We start from the raw sequence: 26,065 nt of genomic DNA, 5'->3' as shown, positions 1-26,065 counted from the left end.
TTCGCAGGCTGCTACCGAGACCCGTTCGGAGTCCGGTATACGGCGAGACTCTTGACAACGGAACCTGCGGATGTCTCTACCTTGGATGGGTCCAGAACCACTGTACAGGCACCGGCTTCCGAGGAAGTGCTTCGCATTACCAATACTCGACACAAACTGACTACTTCTTTTGCGTCTTCAGTTCTTTCTAAAACTACCGAGTTTCTAAGATCAAGAGTATGAGCTACACCTAAAAAAACGACCCAAACTCAAGCACCTGCTTCCTTGCCACAATCTCAAATGCTTAAAACGGCAGAAGACCTGATCATGCTGATTAGGGGAAGCCAGCCTTCCCCTGCTAAGAGAAAGAGACCTGTCCCCAGCAGCTTTAACTGACCAAGAGTCCGATTCTGCGGTTTCTGAATATGAAGACATGCCTTATCTGCGTACGAGGATTCAGATGCAGAGGAATCCATTCCTTATGCTTCCTTTCCAGAGGATTTTTCTTTAGGTTAAACCCTACATACCTTGAGAGAGCATTCCCACTGGGAATGCCAGGATTATCCTCAGTCCAAAAAGAGAGACTGGGAGTTTTTATATTTGCCACAGCACAGACCCTTAGCTATTCCTCCTGTTCTGGATGTTGTGGATGATGTCTTTATGGAATCCAGTCTAACTCCTGATACTTTACCCCCTGCTCCAAGGAAACCAGACAGGTACTACAGAGTCCCTGACTCTCTCAAATTTCTTTTCAAAAATCCTACTGCTGACCCAGAAGTAATCTCCCAAGGGTCTAAAGGCATAAAAGCAACTACAGCTAAGAACTCTACCATTTCGGATGGGGATTCCTGAGTTTTAGACAGATGGGGTAAAAAAGTATACACCTCTGCAACTCTCGCCATTAGGGCATTGAATTGCCAATTCCACATGCTGAAATACCAGCAGCATACTTATGGAACTTTTTAAACAAAAATTATCTACCTTTCCTGACTGCAGAAAATAAAGAATTACAGGAGCTTATGCATTCTGCAAGCCAAGTCAGCAAGCAAGTACCCTTCAATGTGGGTTTGACGCCCTCGAAGCATCTTGCAGGGCAGCAGTCACAGATTCTGTGCTTAGAAGGCATGCTTGGTTTAAGGAGCAGACCTTGCCAGACCATGTCAAATCAAAATTACTGGATGCTCCTTTGAACAAGGATAATCTGTCACCAAAGCAGAAGAGGTTTTAAAAAAGATGGAAGAAAAGGCTAAGTCTATGCAGACAGTCAAAGATTTTTTGCAAGTGCAGCCTCCAAGATTCAGTAGGCATTGCCCCTTGAAACATTGGTCCTTTCCAACCTCCCTGAAAGGCCATCTCCAAACTAGAACCAGGGGAAACAGACACCCCCCCCCCCCGATTACTGCCTCAGAGTTATGCACAGATCTAAGCAATGGAGTACCTCCACTTCCAAAAACAGGGAGCGCTAAGCCATCCCCTTACGGAAAGAATTCACACTGACTTCTCAGTTCCTCTCTTCACCTCTGCCCAATTACTCATGCCCCTAGGAAGAAAACTTGCCCACCATGCAAAAAACTGGACCTCCATCACCAACGACCGATGGGTCTTCAGCATAGTATCCCAGTGGTGCAAATTTTATTTCCACATGCTAGCACCCCCAAAAGGGTTCCTAGACCTTCCTACAAACCAGTGGGCAGAGGCACAAAATAAAGTTCAATCCCTGCTTTCCATAAGGGCAACTCGGCCTGTTCCTGCAGAACAGATAGGCCAAGGGTTTTATTCCAGACTTTTCCTGGTACCCAGAAAAGAGGGCACATGGCACCCAGTCTTAAATCTTTCCATTCTAAACACCTTCCCGGTGGTACCAAAATTCAAAATGTTTACCCTTCAGCAGCTTCTCCCTGTGCTATCCAAAGATGCCTAGTTAGCCACCCTAGACCTAAAGGAAGCCTATCTGCATATCCCTATTGGACTTGTGCAGGAAATATCTATGTTTCAGGGCAAGATCCTTATCAGTTTTCTGCACTTCACTTTGGCTTATCCACTGCTCCCAGAGTCTTCAAAAAATGCCTGGCTCCAGTCATTTCCTATTGCAGACAGAGAAAGATTCAAATATACACTTACTTGGATGATTGCCTGATTCAGGCAGTCAGGAAAAGCTGTTGCAGCACCTGACATTTGTAAAAAGCCTTCTCACCTCCCTGGGGTACACCAACAACGAAAATAAATCAAAACTAGTACCCAGTCAAAAATATTGTATTGCTGGGAGCAAGCTTGGACACAGCATACCAGATGGCATTCCTTCCTCTAGAAAAATAACCCTATCTAGCAGGCTACTTCACTCAAATGGCCACCAGAACCCAGCTATCCGCAAGGAAAATCTTGCAGGCTCTAGGGTTCATGGCCTCCTGCATTCTACTAATTCCATATGCCAGACTGCATATGTGGAAACTTGTGTTACTTGGTCTTTGGTGCCAACATTCTCAGGACCTGGAAACCATCATACCTATCGTACCTTGTCTAAGGACAGAGTTTCTTTGGTGGGCAGCAGCATGCAACCACAACAAAGGTCTTCCCTTTACTCAACCCCACGCCTCCCAGACCCTAACCACAGACGCATCAGATTATGCCTAGGGGCACATCTGGATGACAGGTGCATTCAGGGCCACTGGAGCCTAAGCCAAATTCATCTATACATCAACCAAAATGAGATGGTAGCTGTGCAGCATGCTCTGACAGCTTTCAGATCCTTACTCTCACCGGCACCCCTTCTAATAAAAAACATCACCACCGCAGTGATGTGGTACATCAACAAGCAGGGGGCAACCCTCTCTGCAGACCAGCCATGACCCTGTGGAACATTGCTTTGGCTATGCATATTGACCTGCAAGCTCAATTCCTGCTAGGCAAACAAAACTCTATGGCAGACTTGAGCAGAAATCTCCTAGATTCACATGAGTGCCAATTAGACCTCAACACATTCAGCCTTCTAACCCAGAAATGGGGGACCCCAATGATGGACCTCTTTGCCTCCCCCTACAATCACCAGCTCAGCAAGTTCTGCACCAGGGCCCCACACAGCAAGGCCTGGAAAGTGGATGCCCTATCCTTCCAGTGGGCAAACCTCTCGATCTATGCATTTCCCCCTCTGCCTCTTCTTACAAGAGTATTACTCAAGATAAGAGAGGGAAAGACCAAGGGCAATCCTGATTGCCCCAGACTGGCCACGCCAACACTGGTACCCACCACTGTGCAGTCTGTCACCGGTGCCACCATGGCACTTACCCCAGATCCCAACCTTCCTCACTTAGCAGGAGGGACAGATCTTGCATCTGCAACTGCAAACCCTGAAACTTCCAGCCTTGCTTATTCCATGAATTCTCCTCCAGTGGCCGGCCTAAGTAAGCAGGTGGTGGACGTCATTCTTGAAGTCAGAAGACCCAGTACAAGGTGGTGGACGTCATTCTTGAAGTCAGAAGACCCAGTACAAGGAAATCCTATGCTAAGTGGAAAAGGTATTGTTCCTGGATTCACTCTAAAGGAGTGGACACAGCACTGCCCTCCTTGCGCCTCATCCTGGATTACCTAGCAGACCTACTCCACAGAGGCTGAGCCACCTCTCTTCTCTCAGCCTCTCATCAAGCATTTCCTGAGAGGGGCTAACAACTTAAGGCCACCAAGGAGAGCCCCCACCCCTGCTTGGGACATTAACTTTGTGCTGGGAAAGCTCACACTACCCCCCCTCCCCCTTTGAGCCTGCAGCGTCAGCAGAGTTAACGTTCCGGAAAACAGCTTTGCTTTTGGACATCACTTCAGCTAGAAGAATATCTGAGCTACTAGCACTTATGGCTGTGGAACCCTCCATTATTTTTCATGCTGACAGGACTAAATCCTACTTTTATGCCTAAAGTGGTGTCCAGTGTTTCTCTCGACCGATCTGTCCATTTGCCAACTTTTTCCCTATCCCTCAAAATAAAGGGGAAAGGATCCTGCACTCTTTAGATGTGCACAGACAGCTCAGATTCTACCTTGACAGGACTAAACCCTTCAGGAAATCTGACCAGTTACTAGTCAGCTTTGCCCCAGGGGCAGAGGGCAAGACCATATCAAAACAAACCATCTCCAAATGGATAGCAAACTGTATACATTTCTTTTACAAACACCATGGGGAAACCACCCTCTCTGGGGGTCAGAAAGCATTCCAGTAAGGCAACTTCAACCTCTACAGCATTCCTCAGGGAGTCCCTACCCAGGGACATTCTGGAAGCTGCTACTTGGAGTTCTGTTCACACCTTCACCAAGCATTATCACCTGCCTATCTTTTCCAAATCCAGGGCGGGTTTTGCAACAACCGTCCTGTAGGGCATACTAGCCAGCCCCAATTCTTCTTGATTGCCTCAACCCATTCTTCTGCTTTGGGAATCAACCCAAGTGTGATGGCTGCAACAGTGAAACATGAAGAACATAGTACAGATGTCCTATTCCTATGTTGCAGTATTCTTGGTGTGGGATTTCCTGCCTTTAGGTGACCTGTACCTCTGCTCCTATACAAAACTTTAGGTTGGCTGTTGCAGCTGCGTGGGATGTCTCACACAGGGCCATAAACCAGGAACCCTGTGTGTGATGTCTGCATGCACAATCCTCAGAACTTTTCAGCCACAGGTGATTTCGCATCATATGATTGCTCTCCAGACGTCTGATCGACTATAGATAAGTAACCTGTTGTTTTTTTTGCATTTCTAATATTTTCCAATCTTTCGCATTACTTAGACTTTGTTGTAGCTTTCAGCTGATGTCGGGTAAAAAGGGAAAGTGCCAGTGTGGGTGCCAGATTCCCCATAAGGACGCCCATGACAAATGCGTTTTCTGCTTAGGCTGGGAACACGACCATAACGCCTGCCCTATTTGTAAGTCTTTTGTCCCCAAGACCTTACGTAGCCGTTGGGCAGCTCTTAACCTTTATTTAGAAAACCAACGCCTCAAGCGGCTGGCTCTCAGGATAGATCCTACTTCAGAGGCCACCCAAGAACCTCCGCGTAAGAAGGCCAAGATGCCTAGGCCTTCATCGCTTGACGCTTCGCACCCAGACGCCCCGCCAACTACTAATATAGGAGTTGAGCGTTCGGCGGATCTATCGGTTCCATCGACCTCCATTGAGGTGGCCTCTGTGCAGCTGACTCCTGGCACGTCCACGGAGCTTTGTCAGACACCCATGCCTGTTGATGTCTAGGGGGTTCCTTCAACCGGGATCCAGATCTCTGATACAGCCGCTGCAAAACCCAGCTCTAGACCGACTCCAACCAAAAAGAAACCGAAAACTAAACCTATTTCACCTGCTTCTGAAGCACACACACACACACACACACACACACACACACACACACACACACACACACACACCCCCCAGACTGGGAGGCCTTCACCTGCTCTCTTATGCAGGCCTTTACCTGCTCTCTTATGCATGCCTTTATGGCCCTTAGGCCTTCTTCCTCACCCACAACTACATTCCCTCTGCTAAGCCCTAGGCCTACCTCTGCTTCTTCTATTCCTATGGCTCCCCTGAGGAAGAATGTGAATCTACCTACTCTTCCTCAGATGAATCAATTTCTTATGCATCCCAGATTGCTTCTCCCAAAGAATACTACCCTCCTGATGAGGATTCTGTGGAAGGGGATTCTCAACCTTAAGACCTTACATTTGGTGAAACAATCACCAAAATGAAAGACTACCTCAAATGGGATACTTCCCAGATGACAGAAACCCAAAAAAGATACTTTGAACTGCTGCAAGTGGAGTCTCCCTCCCCTTCAGCTGTTCCCCCTGTTCTTCCTGCATATTTGGATGCATTTACTGCAGCCTCTGGAACTCCTGACTCACAGCCCCCTGCACCTAAGCGCCCAGACCCCTCTACAAGGGTGCCAGAGGAACAAAAATTCCTCATAAAGCCACCTTTAGCAGACCCAGCAGTGATTGCCACTGCTCCTGATAAACAGTCTAGGTTACTACCTTCTGCCTCCCTATTGCCCACGGATAAAGATAGCAAATACGTGGATAGGATAGGCAAGAAGGTATACACTTCCGCCACTTTGTCCTTCACTATCAAGCACACATGACCAAGTATGCCCTGGACTTAGTATCCCAAGCCACCTCATAGGTTAGTACTAGGCTACCCCCTTGGGCCATTTCAAGCCTAGCCATTTACCCCAAGTGAGAATCAAACACTGCACCTTGTGTTTGTAAGGTAAACACCTTAACCATTATGCCATCCTCCCACCCTCTATGTTGGCTTCTATTCCTGACAGTCCCATTAAAATGGATATCTCCTCCAAATTGTCCTTAGCACTACAAGTGGCTATACATACTATAAAGATGCAGCTACAATGCTGCATAAGGTTCTGCTTGCTCTGCAGCATCAGCATCTGTCCTTAGGAGATATTCTTGGCTTAGACTACAAAATTTGCCAGAGGACTTCTAGTCCAAAATCTTGGATGCTCCCCTGGATCACAGCTTCCTCTTTGGAAAGTAATCTGCAGACCTATTTAAGAATCTGCAAGAAAAAAGCAAAAGAGTTACAGGATATTAAGTATCTCCTGGTATTCCCTATACCCAAATTTTATAGGAACTACCCGGCTAAGACTACCTTTGTTAGGCATAACCCCTATTCTGCTGCCTCCTCCAGACGAGGAACTAGAAGACATTCCTCATCCAGGCCCACTGGCACACCTCCTCAACCTAGACAACCCTTTCAGGACAGGGGAGGCACCAGTAAAGCATGACTGCCTGGTTCATCTGCCCCTCTCAGCTTGCCTTACCCACTGATGTTCTTCGTGTTTCACTGTTGCAGTCATTACATTTGGGTTATCTGCTTGCAGGTAGCCTTCAGTCAGCCTGATTAACAAAGTCTTGGGTCCTGCGTCGGTTGCTATCCCTTCTTCCATGACGTCAGGTCGTCAGGGGTATAAAACATGCAGCCGACGCCATTACCCCAGTCTTTCTTGCCGTGCGGTGCCCGAAGCAGTTCGTAAGTGCCGGTCGGCCAACTCCTGTATTTTCATTTCCGAACCAAAGTCTTCAACTAAAGCTAAGTACCCTGTTGGGAAAACTTTTTTTTGCTCCTTATCGGTCAGTAAAAGTTAATAAATGCATTACTTGTGCAGGCCCTTATGGCAGTGGAGCCTTTCGTCATCTTTCATGCAGACAGGGTGTCCCTCAGAACCAATCCATCCTTCATGCCCAAGGTGGTATCCAGTGTCTCTCTTAATCAGTCCATTCATTTGCCGACCTTCTTTCCCAATCCACAGAACAAAGGGGAACAGATACTGCATTCCTTGGATGTGCACAGACAACTTAGATTCTACTTGGACAGGACTAAGCCTCAAAGGAAATCTGGACAACTGCTGGTGGCATTTGCTGCAGGGGCAGAGGGGAAGGCTGCTTCAAAGCAAACCATTTCTAAATAGACAGACTGTTGCATTCATTTCTGCTATAAGCACCATGGAAAACCTATCTCCCAGGGTATCAGACCTCACTCCACCAGGGCTGCATCTACCATCTACCTCTACAGCCTTTCTCAGAGGCGTCCCTACCAGGGACATCATAGAAGCTGCTACCTGGAGTTCAGCACGTTGCTTTGCTAGGGACGGCTTGCACATGTCACCCCTGGGCTTTCAAATACTGGCTAAGGCTCTTGCCACCCCCATAGTGCCTTTTTTAGGCAAGGCTCAAAAGACAAAGCCACCTCCATACACAACACACAGAAAAAGAAACTAAAGGTAATGCTGCTCAACGCCAGAAGTCTAAACCTCAAGATGCACGCACTCGAGGCTCTCCTCAGTATGGAGAATATAGATATCTGTGCAGTAACAGAAACCTGGTTCAAGGCTCCAGAGAGCACCCCAGCACTACCAGGTTATACCTCATACCATGCTTTTTGGCCCCAAAAGTCGGACCGAACCACAAAAGGAGGGGGAGTATCCATATTCATCAAAGATACCCACACCTCCAGGTTAGTGGCACTGCATGAAACATCGGAGACCATCCATGTGCAACTAACAGTTGGCAAAACTGCCTTTCAGTTTGTAGCCTGCTACAGACCACCCTCCCAAACTCAGGAACCCCACTTGGCTTTCCTGAGAACACTGGAGAATGTGAAGGTATCTCCAAACACCATTATAGTGGGTGACTTCAACTACCCAAACATAGACTGGGAGCACTACTCAAGCCCCAACACCCTCGCCCAATGGTTCCTAGAATTTATAAACTCATATGCTGTGGAACAACTGGTCACCACTCCCACAAGAGGGGAAAACCTATTGGACCTGATAATCACCAACATGGGGACTCTATGTTCCATGCCAGAGGTATACCTCTCATTGGTAAGATCTGACCATAAATTAATCTCACTGGACATCCATATCCCAACCCCACACCCAGCCAAGGAAACCACGGTGAAGAATTTCTCAAAAGCAAACTTCACACTTCTCAAAACCGAGGTGTAATCATTCAAAGCCCCCGGGCCAGTGGAAAATACGGTCCAAACCGCAGAATCCTTTACAAACACTTTCTATGGACACCTACAGGAATGCATGGATCGTGCTATCCCAAATAAAACCAAGACTCATTCCTCCAAAGGCAGGAGACCTGTCTGGTGGACCCCAGCCATAAATAAGCTATACAACAGAAGGAGGAAGCTGCTACATGATAGAGCAAAATCTCAAAAAGGGAAGGCATCTCTGATCAGTACTAGCAAGAAACATCGATCCCTCATAAAATCATCTAAGGCCATCTTCAAAAGAAAAATTGCACAAGATGCTAAAGATAATCACAAGGCCTTTAGTTGTGTCAGGAACCTGGGTGGCAACTCCCAGACATGCTCTGAGTTAGTTCAAAATGACAAAAAATACACTGAACCCACAGACATTGCCAACATCCTGGCAGACAGGTTCAGTGCAACCTTCTCTCCCCCCCCCCCCCCAAAAGAGCAAATGTCTATCCCAACAGAGTGTAGCCTCCCTGACATCACAGATGCACATGTGAGAGCTGCCCTTTCCAAAGCAAAAAAAACACAGCATCAGTGGGACTGGACGGTGTCCCAGGCTGCGTCTTAAACGAACTCCAAGAAGAACTGAACCCTCACATAGTCACTGTTCAATCTCAGCCTTACTACAGGATATGTACCCAAGGAATGGCGTACAGCAACAGTGGTACACTCCACAAAGGTGGTGCCACAACGGACCCCGGAAACTATCGCCCTATAAGCCTGAACTAGCCTGGTCTGCAAAGCTATGGAGCGTATCATCATGAAACTCATAAACAAAGACATTGGGAACCTCCAAACACTGGATCCTACCCAATTCGGCTTTAAGGGCAGATCTTGCCTCTTGAACCTGGTCGACGACTTTGAAACAGTCACCAAGGCCATAGATGAAGGAAGGTAGTCCACACAGCCTAACTGGACCTCGCAAAAGCCTTCGACACAATACCCCACTCGGGCATCATAAATAAATAACCTCACCAGCTTAAATATCAACCCCTATGTCACAAGATGGGTTGCAAACTGGCTCAGGGATAGAACCCACATGGTCAGAATTGCAGGTGCCATGTCAGACTCTAACATAAAACAGGGACCAGCACTTGACTCTGTGAAACACAACCAACCACAAATAAATTTACCTAGGTTTCGTCTTTAATCAGACTTCTTCAGAATACAAATGAAACTAATAAAACCAAGTACAACCTTACACACTTAGAAGCAAGACATGACATCATTAATTAATTGATGAGTTAATTACCATTCAATTTACTTAGTGAACTAAACACACTAATACAATACTGTAAAAAAGTACTGGATAATGGATCATATGCAGCACTAGTTTAAAAACAACAATATATAAACATACATTAAATGCATTAAGTATAAGCCCTTTATCCAAGAATATGCCTTAATTTTAAAATAGGGGCAATAGTGATATAATTATTAATGCCAGGGAATACCATGGCATTCAATTTCAATTGCCACCTCATTTCACTAATATCAAGGTGAAGATCAAGGACCTTCCCCTGTACATCCCTAACCCCTTGTTGAATTATACAAAATTTAAATGTATGCCCACTGTTTGATTCAATGTGCCTCTACAATGCATTAGTTTTTGTCTTTAATCTTATATCTGACAGATGCTCTATAATGTGGTCTCTAAGGGCTCTACTAGTTTTATCAATATAGTATGCTGGACATTGACCACATTGTGCTACATACACCGCATTCTTGGTGTAACAGTCAAAATGTCCACTGAGCCTAATAGAAACACCAGCTACACTGAGCTTAGAATTTGTAGGACATACCAAAGGACACACACTACATCTACCACATTTAAAATTCCCTATGTGCCTCCCAGTGGATATGCTAACATTACCTCCCATCTCTAACAATTGCTTAAATGATTGTGCCTTTCTAAATACACATCTAGGGGAACTGCCTAACTTTTCCCATACTAACTTGTCAAGTCTAAGTAATTTCCAATTATTGAACACTATATCCCTAATATAAGGTGGATCAAATGAATAAGTGGTAATAAAATAAATCCCACATTCCTGACTCTCCTTATCTGCACTATCCACAGCTACTTCACTAAATTCAAGTTCGTTGTTAACCATAAGGGCGTTATCATCCGTACCTATCATTGGGGGCTCATTATTCAATCTCCCCTTTAATAATGATCAGTATGTACCATTTACTCTTTCACTTAACTTCATCTGCTATAACCTTAAACATTCTCTCAGGATATCCTCTCCTTATGAACATGCCCATAATGAATTCTACCTCCCTCAAAAAATCCAACTCGCCACTAGTCATCCTGGCAGCCCTGACCATCTGACCTTTAACAATAGCTTTTTTCTGGTGGTCAGGGTGCCAACTAGAATAACTAAGATACGAGTTTGAAAAGGTAGCTTTTCTATGAATAGCCGAGATGAAGGTATGCTCAATAGGATCAATTTTTAAATTAACATCTAGGTATGTGATTTCCTCTTTACTAAAGGCATGAGTGAACTTCAAAAAATATACTGTATTATTGATGTACTCCATAAAACAATTAACTTCTTCCACACTACCATCCCATACTATAAACAAATCATCCAAAAAACGGGTGTAGTGCCGAATTTTAGACTTAAACCTGACATCTAATTAAGACATCTACACTTCACTATGTCCCTTCTACAAAGCCTAGGGTTCACCCCAAACCTCATGAAGTCCTCTCTGAACCCAGACAAGGACAAGATATTCCTAGGTTGCAGAATCAGTACAGACCAAATGACAGCCTTTCTCCCACAGGACAAGGTTCTATCTCTAGCTTCCCACTTCCTGGAAGTCTTGTTCTCCCAGATAGTCACTGCAAGGCAATTCCTTCGACTCCTGGGAGTGATGGCAGCAATCATCCCCATGCTGCCATTGGCCAGAATGCATATGTGAAAACTGCAATGGTACCTCAAAAATATCTGGTCACAACACCAGAATCACTTGGAACAAGTGATTACCCTTCTTCCCTGTTTAAAGAAGGAAATAATTTGTTGGATCCAACAAGTACAACTAAACCCAAGCCTTCCACTGCAACCCCCTCATCCCACACAAATACTGCATGCAGATGCCTCAGATTCAGGTTGGGGAGCCACATTGCACTCTTACAGAGACCAAGCCCAGTGGCAACCTCCCATGAAAACCAAACACATCAATGTAAAGGAGATAGCAGTTCTTTTAGCTCTACAGACCTTCCTACCCCTACTGCTACCAGGTCCTCTTATGGTACTGACATACAATACCACTGTAATGTGGTGCATGAACAGGGAGGCACCAAGGCATGCCAGTTGTGCAGGCTAGCCCTACTAATTTAGGACCTAGCATCCCAGCACAACCTATCCCCACAAGCCAGCTACATCCCTTCGTAGGACAAACAAGCAGACCTCCTGAGCAGAACATCCTCTCCACAACAGGAATGGATGCTGGACAAAGGACTATCTTCCTAGACATAGTGCACCGGTGGGGCACTCCACATATAGACCTGTTTGCCTCCCCCCAGAACTGGCAGCTGCAGATCTTCTGCACAATGACTTGCTCCCCCCAAGCCTGGAGCGTAGACGCCTTCAGTTTCAACTGAGAGGGAAAATTCCTGTCTGCTTTCCCACCTTCCCTCTGATTCAAAAAGTCCTCCTGAAAATCAGGAAGGACAAACCAAAAATCTTGCTAGTGACGCCCTACTGGCCAAGGCAGCACTGGTTCCCCCTTCTATACAATTTAGCCAAGGGCAACCACTGCAAGTTACCCCACAAGGTGGACCTGACGCAAGACAAAGGATCTCTCCTACACCCACACTTGCAAATGCTGTCCCTGACTCTGTGTGTGTGATTAAGTTGCTAACCCCATTCAGACACCACTATTCAAAGGATGTGCTATTAGTCCTGAGGGAGGCCAGAAAACCCACTACTAGAAAATCATACCTTGGTAAATGGGAAAGATTTACTCAGTGGTGTCTGATAGGAAAGGGACCCTTATGAGGCTGACATCCGCCTAGTCCTCTCATATGTGTCAACTTATAAAGGGTGGACTTTCCTAGTCATCAGTGAAAGTACACCTCTCCACATTATCAGTCTGCTTACCTCTAGATCCTCTCTTGTTAGCCAGGCTACATGTGAAACTCTTCCTTAAAGGTGTCTTGCACATCAGACTACCTAAGAAGCCTATACCTTCTCCATGGGACCTGAACTTCATCCTGGAAAAACTCACCCACGCTCCTTTCAAACTGGCTAATACAGCCTCTCTCCAGTTTTGTACTTGGAAAACAGTACTGTTAGTGGCTATTACCTCTGCCAGAAAGGTTTCCGAGCTACAAGCCTTAATGGCATGCTCACTTTACACCATTTTTCATAGGGACAGGGTAACTCTGAGAACTAACCCTTTATGCCCAAGGTAGTCAATGACTTATCTCTAAATCAATCCATTCACCTACCCAATATTTTCCCCTCTCCCACTAACCAAGGAGAGAGGATAGATGTCCACAGGTAACTGAAATTTTACCTGGACAAGACTAAAGACAATAGGAAATCCAAACAACTCTTTGTATCTTTCCACCCCAGGGCATTGGGCAAGATGGTCACCAAACAGACCATTGCATCCTGGACTAGAAAGGCAATTGTTTTCTGCTACTCATAGCACAAACAAAAACTCCAGTTGGGGTTAAGGCACACTCCACAAGAGCAGTGGCCACTTCCAAGACCTTCCAAAAAGGCATGGAGCTTCCATTATGGAAGCAGCTACATGGTCCACTATACACACTTTCACCATACATTACAAACTGGAAAAAATTTCCAAAGCACACGCAAGATTTGCCAGGGCAATCCTACAAGGCTTTCTGGAATAATCTTCTGCATCTGCCACCCTTTCATCAGACAGCTGCGGTACTCTCCAATACCAAGAATACTGCAACATAGGAATAGAAGGACACAGAATAGTTGTGTACAATCTTACCATAACCATAGATGTCCTTCTCTTCCATGTTGCAGTATTCCTTCCCACCCACCATTCCCCCTCAGACTCTACCAGTCTAACTGCTCCCTGATGCCTCTCTCCATTACAGAAGAGACCCAGGGCATTATACATGTCAACTTTGGCAGCCTATCCTGTTGGGCCATCTACTTTACCTGCTTAGCTTCAAGTTCTGAGGATTGTGTGTGCAGATGTTACACATACGGTCCCTGGTTTATGGCCCTACGTGTGACGTCTCACACAGCTGCAACAGCCAAGCTGAAGCTTTTGTATATGAGCCGATGTACCGGTAGCCTGAAGGCAGGAAATCCCACACTAAGAATACTTCAACATGGATGAGAAGGGCATCTATGGTTATGGTAAGATTTTACACAACTATTCTTTGTGTACACTTACCATAAATGTAGATATTAGAGTGTATTCACTGTTGCAGTCCTGGTTTCCTACCCTCCAGCCCCCTTCTCTCTCTCTCTCTTTCTCACCCCATACAGGGCTGTTGGTATTTACTTTTTACTGGTGGTGGTTTTTCCACCATAACTTAGTTCCCTTTTTGGGGGGCTCCTGACATTTGGAGTAAGTAAAACTGAAGTAATGGCATCAGCTGCCTGTTTTTATACCCCTGATGACCTGACGTCAGTCCAGAAGCGACGGCAACCGACACAGAAATGCTAAATTTCAGGTATTCGGGCCGACTGAGGGCTACCTGCAGGCAGATAACCCAAGTGTGATGACTGCAACAGTGAATACACTCAAACATCTACTTTTATGGTAAGTGTACACAACTGTACTTTCTAAGCCCTCCTTCTATGGCAAAAACTCCCAATGACTCCCTCTCCCCCCTGCCCTCTTTTCACTCACCAAAAGCTAGGAGGAAGGCTCTCCCTCTGCAAAGAAAATTGGCTTTCTGTAAGAAAGGACCTATGGGTCTTAAATAATTTTTCAGGGATACAGATTCTCTTTCAGCGAACTTCCAATTCCAAGAGGGTATACAGACTTGCCTCCAAATCAATGGGCAGAAGCATTGAAACAGGTCCAAACTCTCATATCCCAGGGGGCAGTAAAACCTGTTCCCGCAGATCAAACAGGCAAAGGCTTTGATTCTAGACTATTCCTTGTTCCCAGAAAAGAGGGCACTTTGCATCCCATCCTGGATCTATCCATTCTGAATACCTCCCTGGTGATCCCCAGATTCAAAATGCTAACTTTGCAGCAGCTGCTGCTGACAAAAAATGCCTGGCTAGTGACCCTAGACCTAAAAGATGCCTACCTCCACATCCCCATAAGGGAATCCTGCAGGAAATTCTTGCACCTCAGCGCAGGCTCACAACACTTTCAGTTCTCTTTGCTACCCTTTGGCTTATCTACTGCATCCCGAGTATTCACCAAATGCTTAGCCCCAGCCATAGCATTTTGCAGACAGAGAAATGTACAGATTTACCCTTATCTGGACAACTGCCTCATTCAGGCAGAGTGCAAAGAAAAGCTGCTCCAGGACCTTCTCTTTATCAAAATCCTCCTAATTTCCCTAGGGTTCACCATCAACTAGAAGAAATCAAAGCAAACACCCTCCAGGAAGATCATTTTCATGGGAGCACTGCTGCACACAGCATCCCAAATGGCCTTTTTATCCCCAGAAAAGCAGAGCTTCCTGCCTCTACTTTACCCAGCTGGCTTCCAGAAGTCACCTCACTGCGAGGAAGTTCCTGTGAGCCTTGGGGTACATGGCATCTTGCATCCTTCTAATTCCTCTGGCCAGGCTTCACATGAGGAAACTTCAGTGGCATCTAAACAAACGGTGTCAGCACTCTTAGCCTCTAGAAACCTCCCTCCCTCCCTCTGATTCCATGTATAAGGGTTGAGTTTCTCTGGTGGGCAGGGGTCTGTGCCAAGAATAAGGGGCTTTCCTTCATCCTCCGCCCTACCAGCCAGACCATCACCGATGCATCAGGCATTGCTTGGGGTGCTCACCTAACAAGGCAGGTGCACCCAAGGTCTTTGGGATGCCCAGCACCTTCCCTTGCACATCAATCAGAAAGAAATGATGGTTGTACAAAAGGCTCTGACATCCTTCAAACCCCATCTTAGGCCAGGGGTTCTCATTATAAAAACAGAACACCACGGTAGTGTGGTATATCAACAGTGAGGGACCCAATCTTGCCCTCTGTGCAGGTTAGCCATGAACCTCTGGCTGACAGCCACCTCCATGGGTCTACACCTTTTTACCCAATACCTACCCGGGGTGAACAACCCCCTGGCAGACCACCTAAGAAACGTACTGGACCCCCACGAATGGCAGCTCCACAGAAAGTCTTTCTGCAAGTCACTCAGGAGTAGGGATCTCAGAGGTGGATCTCTTTGCTTTGCACCTCAATCATCAACTGAAAAAATTCTGTACCAGGGAGTATCACCACCTAATGGGAAGGTGGATGCCTTGACCTTCCCCTGGAACTCCCTCTGTGTATGCTTTCCCTCCTCTGACTCTTATTCCCAAGGTACTGATCAGGATAAGGGAGGAGAGATCAAAGGCCATCCTCATTGCTCCAGATTGGTACCCTTTATTGCGCAGCCTGACTTTACAGCCCCCCAGGCAGCTTCCCCTGATCTCAGACCTCTTGACCTAGGTGGGAGGAATACTGCACCCAGACTTGCAGACTCATCTATCAGCATGGCTAATACTTTAAAAAGCAAACAAGGGGTCCCTGTTAAACGGGTCCTAGACATTATCACAGAGGCCAGAAGGCCCAGCACCAGAAAATCTTACACAGGGAAATGGAAAAGATTCTGCTCCTGGAGCCAGTCAAGAGGGGCCAGTACCTCACATCCTTCAATCCCTCTTATTTTGGACTAGCTAACCGAGTTACTCAATAGTGGTGTCTCCTCCTTTTCTATTAAAATCCATGCCTCAGCCATTTCAGCTCATTTCATTTCAGAACTACCCCTCTTTTCACATCCTTTGAACAATTCCTCAGAGGGTCTTCTAATATCAGACCTCCCCGAAGGCCTCCCACGCCAGCATGGGACTTGAATTATGTTTTAGAAAAACTAACTTTACCTCCATTCAAACCTGCTGCTTCAGCAGAATTGAAATACCTCTCCTGGAAGACTGCTTTCCTACTAGCTATCACCTCAGCCAGAAGGGCTTCAGAACTTCAGGCAATCAACAATTGGATAAGCATCTGGTGTCATTCAAAAGGGATCCAGTATCTGTCTGCCTGGGACGACATGATAGACAGACCATGTTGCTTTGCCAGAGATGGTCTGCACCTGTCGCCCCTGGGATTCAGGTTACTGGCTAAGGCTCTTGCCACCCATATAGTGCCTTTTTTAGGCAAAGTTCAAAGGACAAAACAACCACTGTAACCTGTACAAGCATGCAAAATTTGAAGGTAATGCTACTCAATGCTAGAAGTCTAAACCTCAAAATGTACTCTCTCGAGGCACTCCTAAAAATTGAGAACTATCTATATCTGTGCAGTAACTTAGACTTGGTTCAAGGCTGCAGAGAGCAATCCTGTCATACCTGGCTACAACTCTTACCACACTTTTTAGCCACCAAACCAGGACCGCAACATTAATGATGGAGGAGTGTCCATATTCACCAAGGATATTCGCACCACCAGGCTAGTTGCCCAACACAATGCGTCTGAAATTCTCCAAGTGCAACTAACACTAGGTAAGACTGTAGTCCAGACTGTAGCTTGCTACAGATCCCCACCATGCCCCAAGAGTCTCATTACACCTTTCTAAACATACTGGAAAATTTTAAGATACAACCAAACACCCTAATACTGGGTGATTTTAACTACCCTGCCATTAACTGGGAAAACTACTAGTGTACCAACACCTTTGCCCAACGGTTCTTGGAATTCATAAATTCCAACGCCCTGGATCAACTAACCCTTAGTCCTACCAGGGGCTCCAATATCCTAAACCTGGTCATTACCAACATGGGAAATCGATGCTCCACACCTATGGTCACCCCCTTGTTGGTCAGGTCTGACCATAAGCGAATCACCCTTGACATCCACATCCCACCCGCCAGTAAGGAAACCTCCGTAACAAACTTCTCCAAAGCCAACTTCATACTACTCAAAGTCAGAAGTGACAAACTTCATGACACCCATGCAAATGGGAACTGAAAGTTTGACTGTTGAATCCTAGACTAAGGCACTGTATGAGCACATCCACTCGTGCATGAATCGTGCCATCCCCAATAGACCCAAGACGCTCTCCTCCAAATAAAGGAAGCCAATCTGGTGGTCCCTTGCCATAAACAAACTTTACAGCAAAAGGAAGAAACTGTTGCAGAAGAGGAAAATCCCAGGATGCAAAAACCTCCCTTACCAGCCTTAGTAAGAAGCTGAAATCCCTTATAAAATCCTCCAAAGCTAATTACGAAAATAATATCGCCAAAGATTCCAAAGACAACCACAAGGCATTCTATAGCTGTCAAGATCTAAATGGCAATGCTCAGATCTGCTCTGAGCTACAACAGAATGGCATTAAATATACTGATCCCAAGGATATTGCCAATATCCTGTCAGATTGATTCAGTGCAAACTTCACCACCCTCTCATCCCCTAAAGGGCCCATCGCAATACCGAAAGATTGCCAAATTCTGGTAACGGCCACACAGGTAAAAAAAAAAAAAAAAACACGCACTCCAAAGCTAAGAATACAGCATCCATGGGACCAGACATCATTCCAGGCTGTGTACTACATGAACTACAAAATGAACTGGCACCTCGCCTAAATGTCATGTTTAATCATAGCCTCACCTCAGGCTTCGTGCCCACTGAGTGGCGCACAGCTACAGTTATCCCACTCCACAAGGGGAGAATTCACCTTGGATCCTGGGAACTACCGTCCCATCAGTCTAACGAGCCTGATCTGCAAGGCCATGGAACGTATTATCATGGAACCTATAAACACAGACATTGGCAACATTCAAATACTGGACCCCACGTAGTTTGGCTTCATGAAGGGCTGTTGTCTCCTGAACCTGATTGACTTCTTTGAATCAGTCTCCAGAGCCGTGGACAAGGGTAAGGTGGTCCACCTATCTGGACCTCGCCAAGGCCTTCAACACCATCCCCCCACTCTGGAACCATAGATAAACTTACTAAGCTGGGCATTAATCCCTACATCACTCGATGGGTTGCCAACTGGCTTACGGACAGAACACACACTAAAATTAGCAGACTCCAAATCCAGCTCCAGACAAGTGGAGTACCTTAGGGTTCAGTCCTGGGACCTTGGCATCTACTTCTGAAGTACAGGCCAATACTAAGGGACTCCGGCTAACAAAGTTCGCAGATGACTGCAAACTGGGAGCCATTATTGAATCCCCAAATGATGTGAATATTCTACAAAAGGGCCTTACAGAAACAGATGCTTGGTGCAGAGCCATGGGCTTTAGCTCAGTGCCAAGAAATGTATAGTTATCCCCTTTGGGAAAAAAACATGTAACTGTCAATTACCACATAGGTGGCAGTACACTAAACCCGGAAAGTGTGATAAGAGACTTAGGGTCACAGGTGGACTGTGAGTTCACCTTCGATAACCACATCACCACAACAGTCAGGAAATCCTTCTATGTGGCACGCCTCATCACCTAAGGGCTTTTCATCCAGAAAAAAAGGAGGTCATTGTCCCACTGTACTCATCCCTCATTAGACCCATTATAGAATACAACACCTCCTTTGGTATGTACCTCTCAAGACATCTGCAACAACTGGAAAGACCACAGAAATACCTCACTAAAAGAATCACAGGCTTAAAGCAGATGCCCTATGCTGACCATCTAAAAAAACTCAACCTATACTCTGTCGAATATCATCTACTCAGAGGCGATCTCTGCTTAACATACAAGGCCATGTTAAACCCAGAACTGTTGGACATACTACACTTAAAGAATTCCCAATCCCTCAGAGAGACACTCCAGGGATCTAAACCTTGTCATCACAATGAACAAAACATGCTGGATGGATAGGTTCCTGACCCAGAGACTCCCCAGACTCTGGAATAGACTGCCAGTACATGTCAAGCAGAGCAGCTCTTTGGCCCTCTTCAAAAGGAACCTTGATGATTGGATGGGAAATTCACCCCAGGGATCATGTCAGTCACCCTGCTAGACAAGGGTCCAGGGAAGTAAATACTGTGGGAAGAAATAGCCAGGGAATTGTTATGGCTAGGCTTGTATAGGCCCTAGGGCTGATAGCCTAGTACCAACCTATAGCTGTTGAGCCCTTAATCATTTTCCAAACCCCTCCTTTATGCCCATGGTGGTATCTGATGTGACCCTCAACCAGGCCATACATCTACCTACCTTCTTTCCCAACCCTCAAAACAAAGGGTAAAGAATTCTGCACTCACTAGACATGCACAGACAACTTAGATGCTACCTGGAGTGTACTAAACCCTTTAGAAAAACGGACCAGCTTCTTGTCAGCTTTGCCCCAAGGGCAGAGGGGAGCCCATTTCCAAGCACACCATTTCCAAATGGATATCGCACTGTATCCATTTCTGCTACAGACTGCAAGGAAATACCCCCCCAGTCTATTCATATCCATTCCACTAGGGCAGCCTCCAGTTCCCACCAGGGACATCTTGGAAGTTGCCACCTGGACCTCTCTCCATACCTTTACAAAGCATTACCATCTACCTCTTTTCTCTAAGTCTAGGGCAGGGTTTGCCTCTGCAGGACTTCCTGACCCATGCCTAGGGCTCTAACCTATCCTTCCACCCCTCTCCTCAGCTTTGTAGATGTTCGTGTTTATTCACTGTTGAAGTTCTGGTTTCCCTTCTTCCATCCCCCTTATATCCTCTTCCCCTAGGGGGACATGAGCTTCCCACGGTGGCTTTTAGTTACCAGGACCACTTTTCCATATTTCCTTGTTTCTCTGACAGGTTAGGGCTGGAAAAACTGATACAATGGTGTCAGCTGCCTTACTTTACAGCACTGACGATCTGACATCAGAGTACAGGCGACTGCAGTTGATGCAGAAAAACATTGACTCTGGTATTTGGGCTGGCCGACGGATACCACAGCAGGGATAACCCATAAGTGATGCCTGCAACAGTGAATACACTCAAACATCTACATTTATGGTAAGTGTACACAACTGCACTTTTCATAACCTACTGAAGGAGTATTGACACTGTGTTGAAGTACTGACCCTGTATGTATCTGTGCTGTATTGCATTGTAATGTTTCATAACCTACTGAAGGAGAATTGACACTGTTGAAGTACTGACCTGCATGTATCTGTGCTGTATTACATTGCTTTCTGTGAATCCAAAGCAATGCTACAGCTTGACTAACATTGCTCTGCTTCTATCTAGAGTCCCACCCTTGAATATTATTCTGGTTACAAAGGAATGGACCTTCATTCGCTGGTCAAACGGCTCAACTTTATGATAACTTATCAAGCGGATGAAAAGTTGAAGGCAGTTAGAAGCAAATACTCTCATAAGTAAGTGTTTCTTTAATGCTTCACATACTGTAGTGCAAGAACATGTGTGTGTCTGTGTATGGTGGGAAGATAAAATAGGCAAATCCTTTCCATTTTCAATTATAGTACCATGATGAGATAGTAAACCTATTGGGTGAGGGGCATTTTTTTTCACCACAGCCCTTTGCATCACACATGCATTTGTGTAAAATGAGTTCTGGTGAAATTATCAAGGATGAATAACTTTTAGAAAGACCTAGCCAAGCAAGAATTTTCACTGTGTAATTCCTTAAACTTCCTGTAATAGAATCCAATGGAATATATGCAAATGACACCTTAAGGACATTATTTATTTATTTATTTATTTTATTTATTTTTTTATTTATTTAATTTATTTAACATTTGTTGACCGGGAATGTCTGACTAGGTTCCATAGAGCCTGTTTTCAGCGGAGGCCCAGGGAGAAATGCTCCAGATGCATGTTTTTGGAATGTTTCAGCTATATGGCTTCTGAATGTCCATGACTTTTTCCTTTTTAAGTCTTTACGGACAGATTCAGGCCAGCAAACCCAAACACTACTAGCTATGGAAATGTATGTGTTGGCCTTCTTATAATCTTAAAGGGGTCATTTGCATATATCGCATGGGCCTCTATTACAGGAGGTTTATGGATTAACATAGTGAAAACTCCAGCTTGTCTAGGTTTTTCTTAGTTTTAGTAATTGTAAATTAAATTACATAAATTGATTTATCTGTGTGACATCTTTATTTTTTGGTTAAGGATGGATAACTTGACAACTAGTCTAATAGGTTTCCACTGTGCATTTGAATGCCACTGGACTTCATTTGATTTAGTATGTGATGCTAAAACTTGTTTGATCATTTGTTACTTTATTCTTAATGTTTCTGCTCAGTATTTACAGGTAAAATGGTTAGGGCACTTTACCAATTAACGAGTATTCTTACTTATCTATGCCATTGCATGTCGAAATGCAGTACCCTGCACCATGACTGCAGTGTTAGTCATGCAGGCACCTTGTGAGTTGCAGTGCCATCCCAGGGGTATAATTTGCTAGACTGGCTGTAGTGTAGTTGGTCTAACGTAATTTGCCTGTGAATATTTGGCATTTAGTAGTGTAGTCAAACAGAACTCTTGGTGTAATGCAGACAGACCAACTCTGTGTCCTTCATGTCAGGTCAGCTAGGAGAGCAATCTCCAAACAAATGTCAAAGTGGTTAAGCAAACTTTCCCCATTGCAATTGTAGAAAATGATATCTAGAGGAGTAGATCAGTTCCACTCTGCCTCTGCAGTAGCCATCACGCGAGAGATGCTCTGAACGGACTCTGCAGTGTATGTGAAGTAGTTACCTGGACAACAATACATAACATTTCCAGGCATAACTTGGTGGTTATCCAGCCTGCAGAAGAGCAGATTTTGCAATTACTACCCTGCAGGGCGTACTAGGAGTGCTTCCCCTCAGGATAGATAAATGCTTTGGCCTTCTTCCCATGTCTAAGGATTCTACTATTAGTATGAATCATATGAGGGATGTACTTTATTTAAGCCTACTCACCATAGCAGTAAATGTTCGGCTTACAGGATCACTACTGCAGTATACATTCCCACTCAATTTCCCTTCAGATTAGGGTCAAGTTTACAATCACCAGTGGACTAAAATATTAAAAGAAAGGAGTAGAGGGGAAGGATCATACTTTGTCCTTTCTGCACAGCATTGTTTATGGAGCTAGATGATCATTAATGAAGACAGAGCACTTCCTTCAATCTTTCCCTAAGGTAATTCTCAAGGGTAGTTTCTGAATGGTCCTTAGAATCTTATTGAAAGTCCTGATGGGCTTTATGAACTTAAGACCGAGGGGCAAAGTTTGCCCTTAAATGGGGTCTACTATATGGTAACTTTTTCAACAACAAAAAAAAAACTGAAGGTATCCTGGGCTCCTGTCTCTCTAAGCCATATGCGAGACCAACGTCCATGGAAAGCAGTTCAGCCACCCAGAGGCATTGAAGACCATAATGGAGGAAGTCCACCCATGTTCAGAGATGTGCTATCACTGATTTAGAAATGTGGTTACTGTAAAGGTGGTAAAGCAAAAAAAAAGGAAAAATTCAGGCTTATTTCTTTCAAGGAGGAAATATGTCCGAGTCGTTTCCAAGGCTTAATGTTCAATGTTGACAAAATAGTTCTAGATCAACTTGGAAAAGAAATTCTTGCAGTAATGCATGAAATCATATCAGGGGAAGTACTGAAGTGCAAATGAAGATGACGTGTAGCACGTTGGCCAGGGATGTCAACTTGGACAAAACTAATAGTAAAATATTCTACTTCAATTTGGGGTAGAGAATATATAAAATGTGGGTGTGTGTGTGCGCATGTGTATCCTGATCTTTGTGTCACAGAATACTATCAAACGTAACATCAGGCACACCCCATCTGAAAAATATCAAAGCTCAAAGGGCCCACTTTGAATGGTACCAACACAAAGCTTTTCAGGGGAGTAGCCAGACAATCCTATAATTAACTGGTACTTGGTGACCTTTGGATATTGGAGGTCTGCCATTAGTAGAATTCCCATAAAAACAAGGTTTCTGTTCCTATAATGCTGAGTTTTAGAAATAATCCTGAATAGAAGCCAGCATCCTTCAACATTTTTATTCAACTGATAAAAGTATTCTTGTTAGATTTTATGCAGTGGTGAGCAGTTATGAAAAAGTGTTCAACTTCCTTCCTAAACCAATGAAATGGAAAGGAGATACTACTTGGGTCACGGACACCAGCTTATTCTTGGAAGATGAGGACTGTGTCCTCAATGACAAAAGTGGCATTACCCCTCAGATAAAATTTGGATGAAGGGAACTTTATTTTGGCAATGTCCCTAAAAGATATGCCTTTCATGGATGCCACAACTATGGGGGAATGTTAAAAGTTGTAGACTAAGAGAATGACCATAATGAAGAATTCATTCTTGCATGTGCAAGAACCTGCAGTGTCTCTCTCTGGTTATCAGAGCTTCTGAGGACTCTGTCTAGGTGATGTCCCAAAGCTGGTACACCCACAAAACTGGGCAGATTATTTGCATCCAGTAAGTTACCTGTACTATTTTAAGAACTCAATCACAGATACCTTAGCTGCATTAAAAGGCAATAAATGAGCCTGACAGAGTACTTGAATGGTATAGAGTATAGTGTCCTAGTCAGATGGTGTGTATTCGGCACTGTGGCTTTCAAGGTGATAAACTGCCAAACGTGTAACTAAATATCGAGGAATTCTGGCATGGATAGGGGGACTTGGCTCGTCTTGAATTTCTGCACCCATGTGTGTGATCATGAAACATCAACTGTTTGAGTGTGCAAAGCATGTTATCACAAAGTTACATTGCTTGTAGCTCCAGTCTCCTAGGACAGTAGCAATGGGATCAGATGCCATACCTGGCTCAGGGTACAGAAGTTATCTAAGGGCCATCACTGGAGAACTGTTAAATGCCTTTTAGACAAGGATTTTTTCTTTGGCAGAGCTTAACAGGATATCATTAAAAATGAAGGAAAAGGGCAAGGTTATGACAGTAGTGAAACTGATTTTAAATTGCAGCTGAACATCATCCTTCAAAAGTCCTTTCTTGAGGTGCTAAACTGAAGGTCCATAAACAAAAGTTAGGAAACCTGGGGAGAAGTAAACATGGCAGGAAAAGGGTAAGGAAAAATGAGAGGCAAGCAGGAAGTGGTTCTGCCGACTTAGAACTCCCTCTACCCCCTGTCACTTCCCAGAGATGGCATGAGTGGGAGACCACTTGAGACCTTACCCAGAGGTCTAGTAAAAGATAACTCCAGACAAATGATATTGAGCATCATAGCAGATTAGGTACAGGATGTTCTACTGGACCATCCTATTTTTCATGGGAATGCCTTTTGTTCAGAAGAAGCAACCACAACTCACCATACCCCTCAATAGTTCATTCAGCGAAAAAAAAGACCTGAGTGTGGGCTGACATCCTCCTTTAGTTAAGGATGCAGGCCTGTATCTCCTTGTTCATGGGATGGATGTCAACCTGTGCCCTTGTATGCAGAGCACTGGAGATCAGGCTAGTCATCAGTCTGTAGCCATTTACCATATGTAATGAATACTGCTGCAGATGGCGCTCTGCTTGAAACTCTGCTGTTATGGTTAGTTCTCTCACACAGCTCTGACTTCTGTTTAACAGATGTAGTAAATAAATGTTGAGTGTGGAAGGTGAGTCCACATTCAGAGCCATAACTAACCCATGCCATTTTTCATCATTGTTTTAGTTTTGGATTCCAGTGCAGCTAATGCATAGGATGGCACTTCTGCTGTTCCGCTGTTCCTCCTTTCTTCAGCATTTCAGTGAAAAATTGATGGAAAGCTGTTCTAAAAGAAAGGGTGCCTTCATCCTCAGGTGTTTCTTCATGATGTTCATCGTGTTACCCTGCTGCAGTCATCACACTTGGGTTATCCTGTCATCAGGCGGTCCCGCAGTCGGCCGGAATTCCAAAGTCTTGTTCCGGCGTCGGTTGCTGTCTCCTCTTCCCTGACATCAGTGCGCCAGGGGTATATATAATGCAACAGATGCCATTTTCTTCAGTCTTTCTTGCCACGCGGTGCCAGAAGCAGTTCGCTAGTGCCGGTTGGCAGACTCCTGAGATTTTCGAATTCGAATTTCAGACCGAAGTCTTCTATAAAGCTAAGTACCCCGTTGGGGAAACTTTTCTTGCCTCAGACCGATGTCAGAAAAAGTTAACAGTTGTATTTCTTGTGGGAAGCAAATACCTCATAAGGATTTTCATTCTTTATTGCATACCTTGCCTAGGCCCAGACCACGACGTCACTACTTGTCGTTTTTGTGCTAGGTTTAATAAGCGTACTATTAAAAGGCGCTTTGATTTTGCACGACATTACTTCGGTAGGAAAGTTAACTACACCATGCCGTCTGAGCAACCGACTACCGGTGTGCACAAAAAACGCAGGGATAAGGACAGACAGCCCAGACCTAAGCCAGATTCCGAGGCCTCGGCCGATCCGGTCTCCGGTTCTCTGGTCCTCAGTGAGGCTCTGACGCAGCTCCTGACTA

The 26,065-nt window shown here is 45.0% G+C and overlaps 1 protein-coding gene across 3 annotated transcripts in view; it reads left to right on the top strand.

The window, feature by feature from the left end:
• Positions 1–26,065, top strand: part of CCNB3 (cyclin B3) — a 1,510,800-nt gene that overhangs the window by 1,365,058 nt on the left and 119,677 nt on the right. For all 3 annotated transcript variants that reach the window (XM_044057491.1, XM_044057492.1, XM_044057490.1), the window contains exon 11: positions 20,855–20,985. In XM_044057491.1, coding sequence (XP_043913426.1) covers positions 20,855–20,985 — 131 coding nt within the window. The remainder of the gene's footprint in view (positions 1–20,854; positions 20,986–26,065) is intronic.

The sequence above is a fragment of the Protopterus annectens genome, chromosome 15.part0 (genome assembly GCF_019279795.1).
Source record: "Protopterus annectens isolate FY-2018-M chromosome 15.part0, PAN1.0, whole genome shotgun sequence".
Classification (NCBI taxonomy): Eukaryota; Metazoa; Chordata; order Ceratodontiformes; family Protopteridae; genus Protopterus; species Protopterus annectens.
Note: the sequence above shows the minus strand (reverse complement) of the source record. Positions and strands in the feature narration are given on the sequence as shown.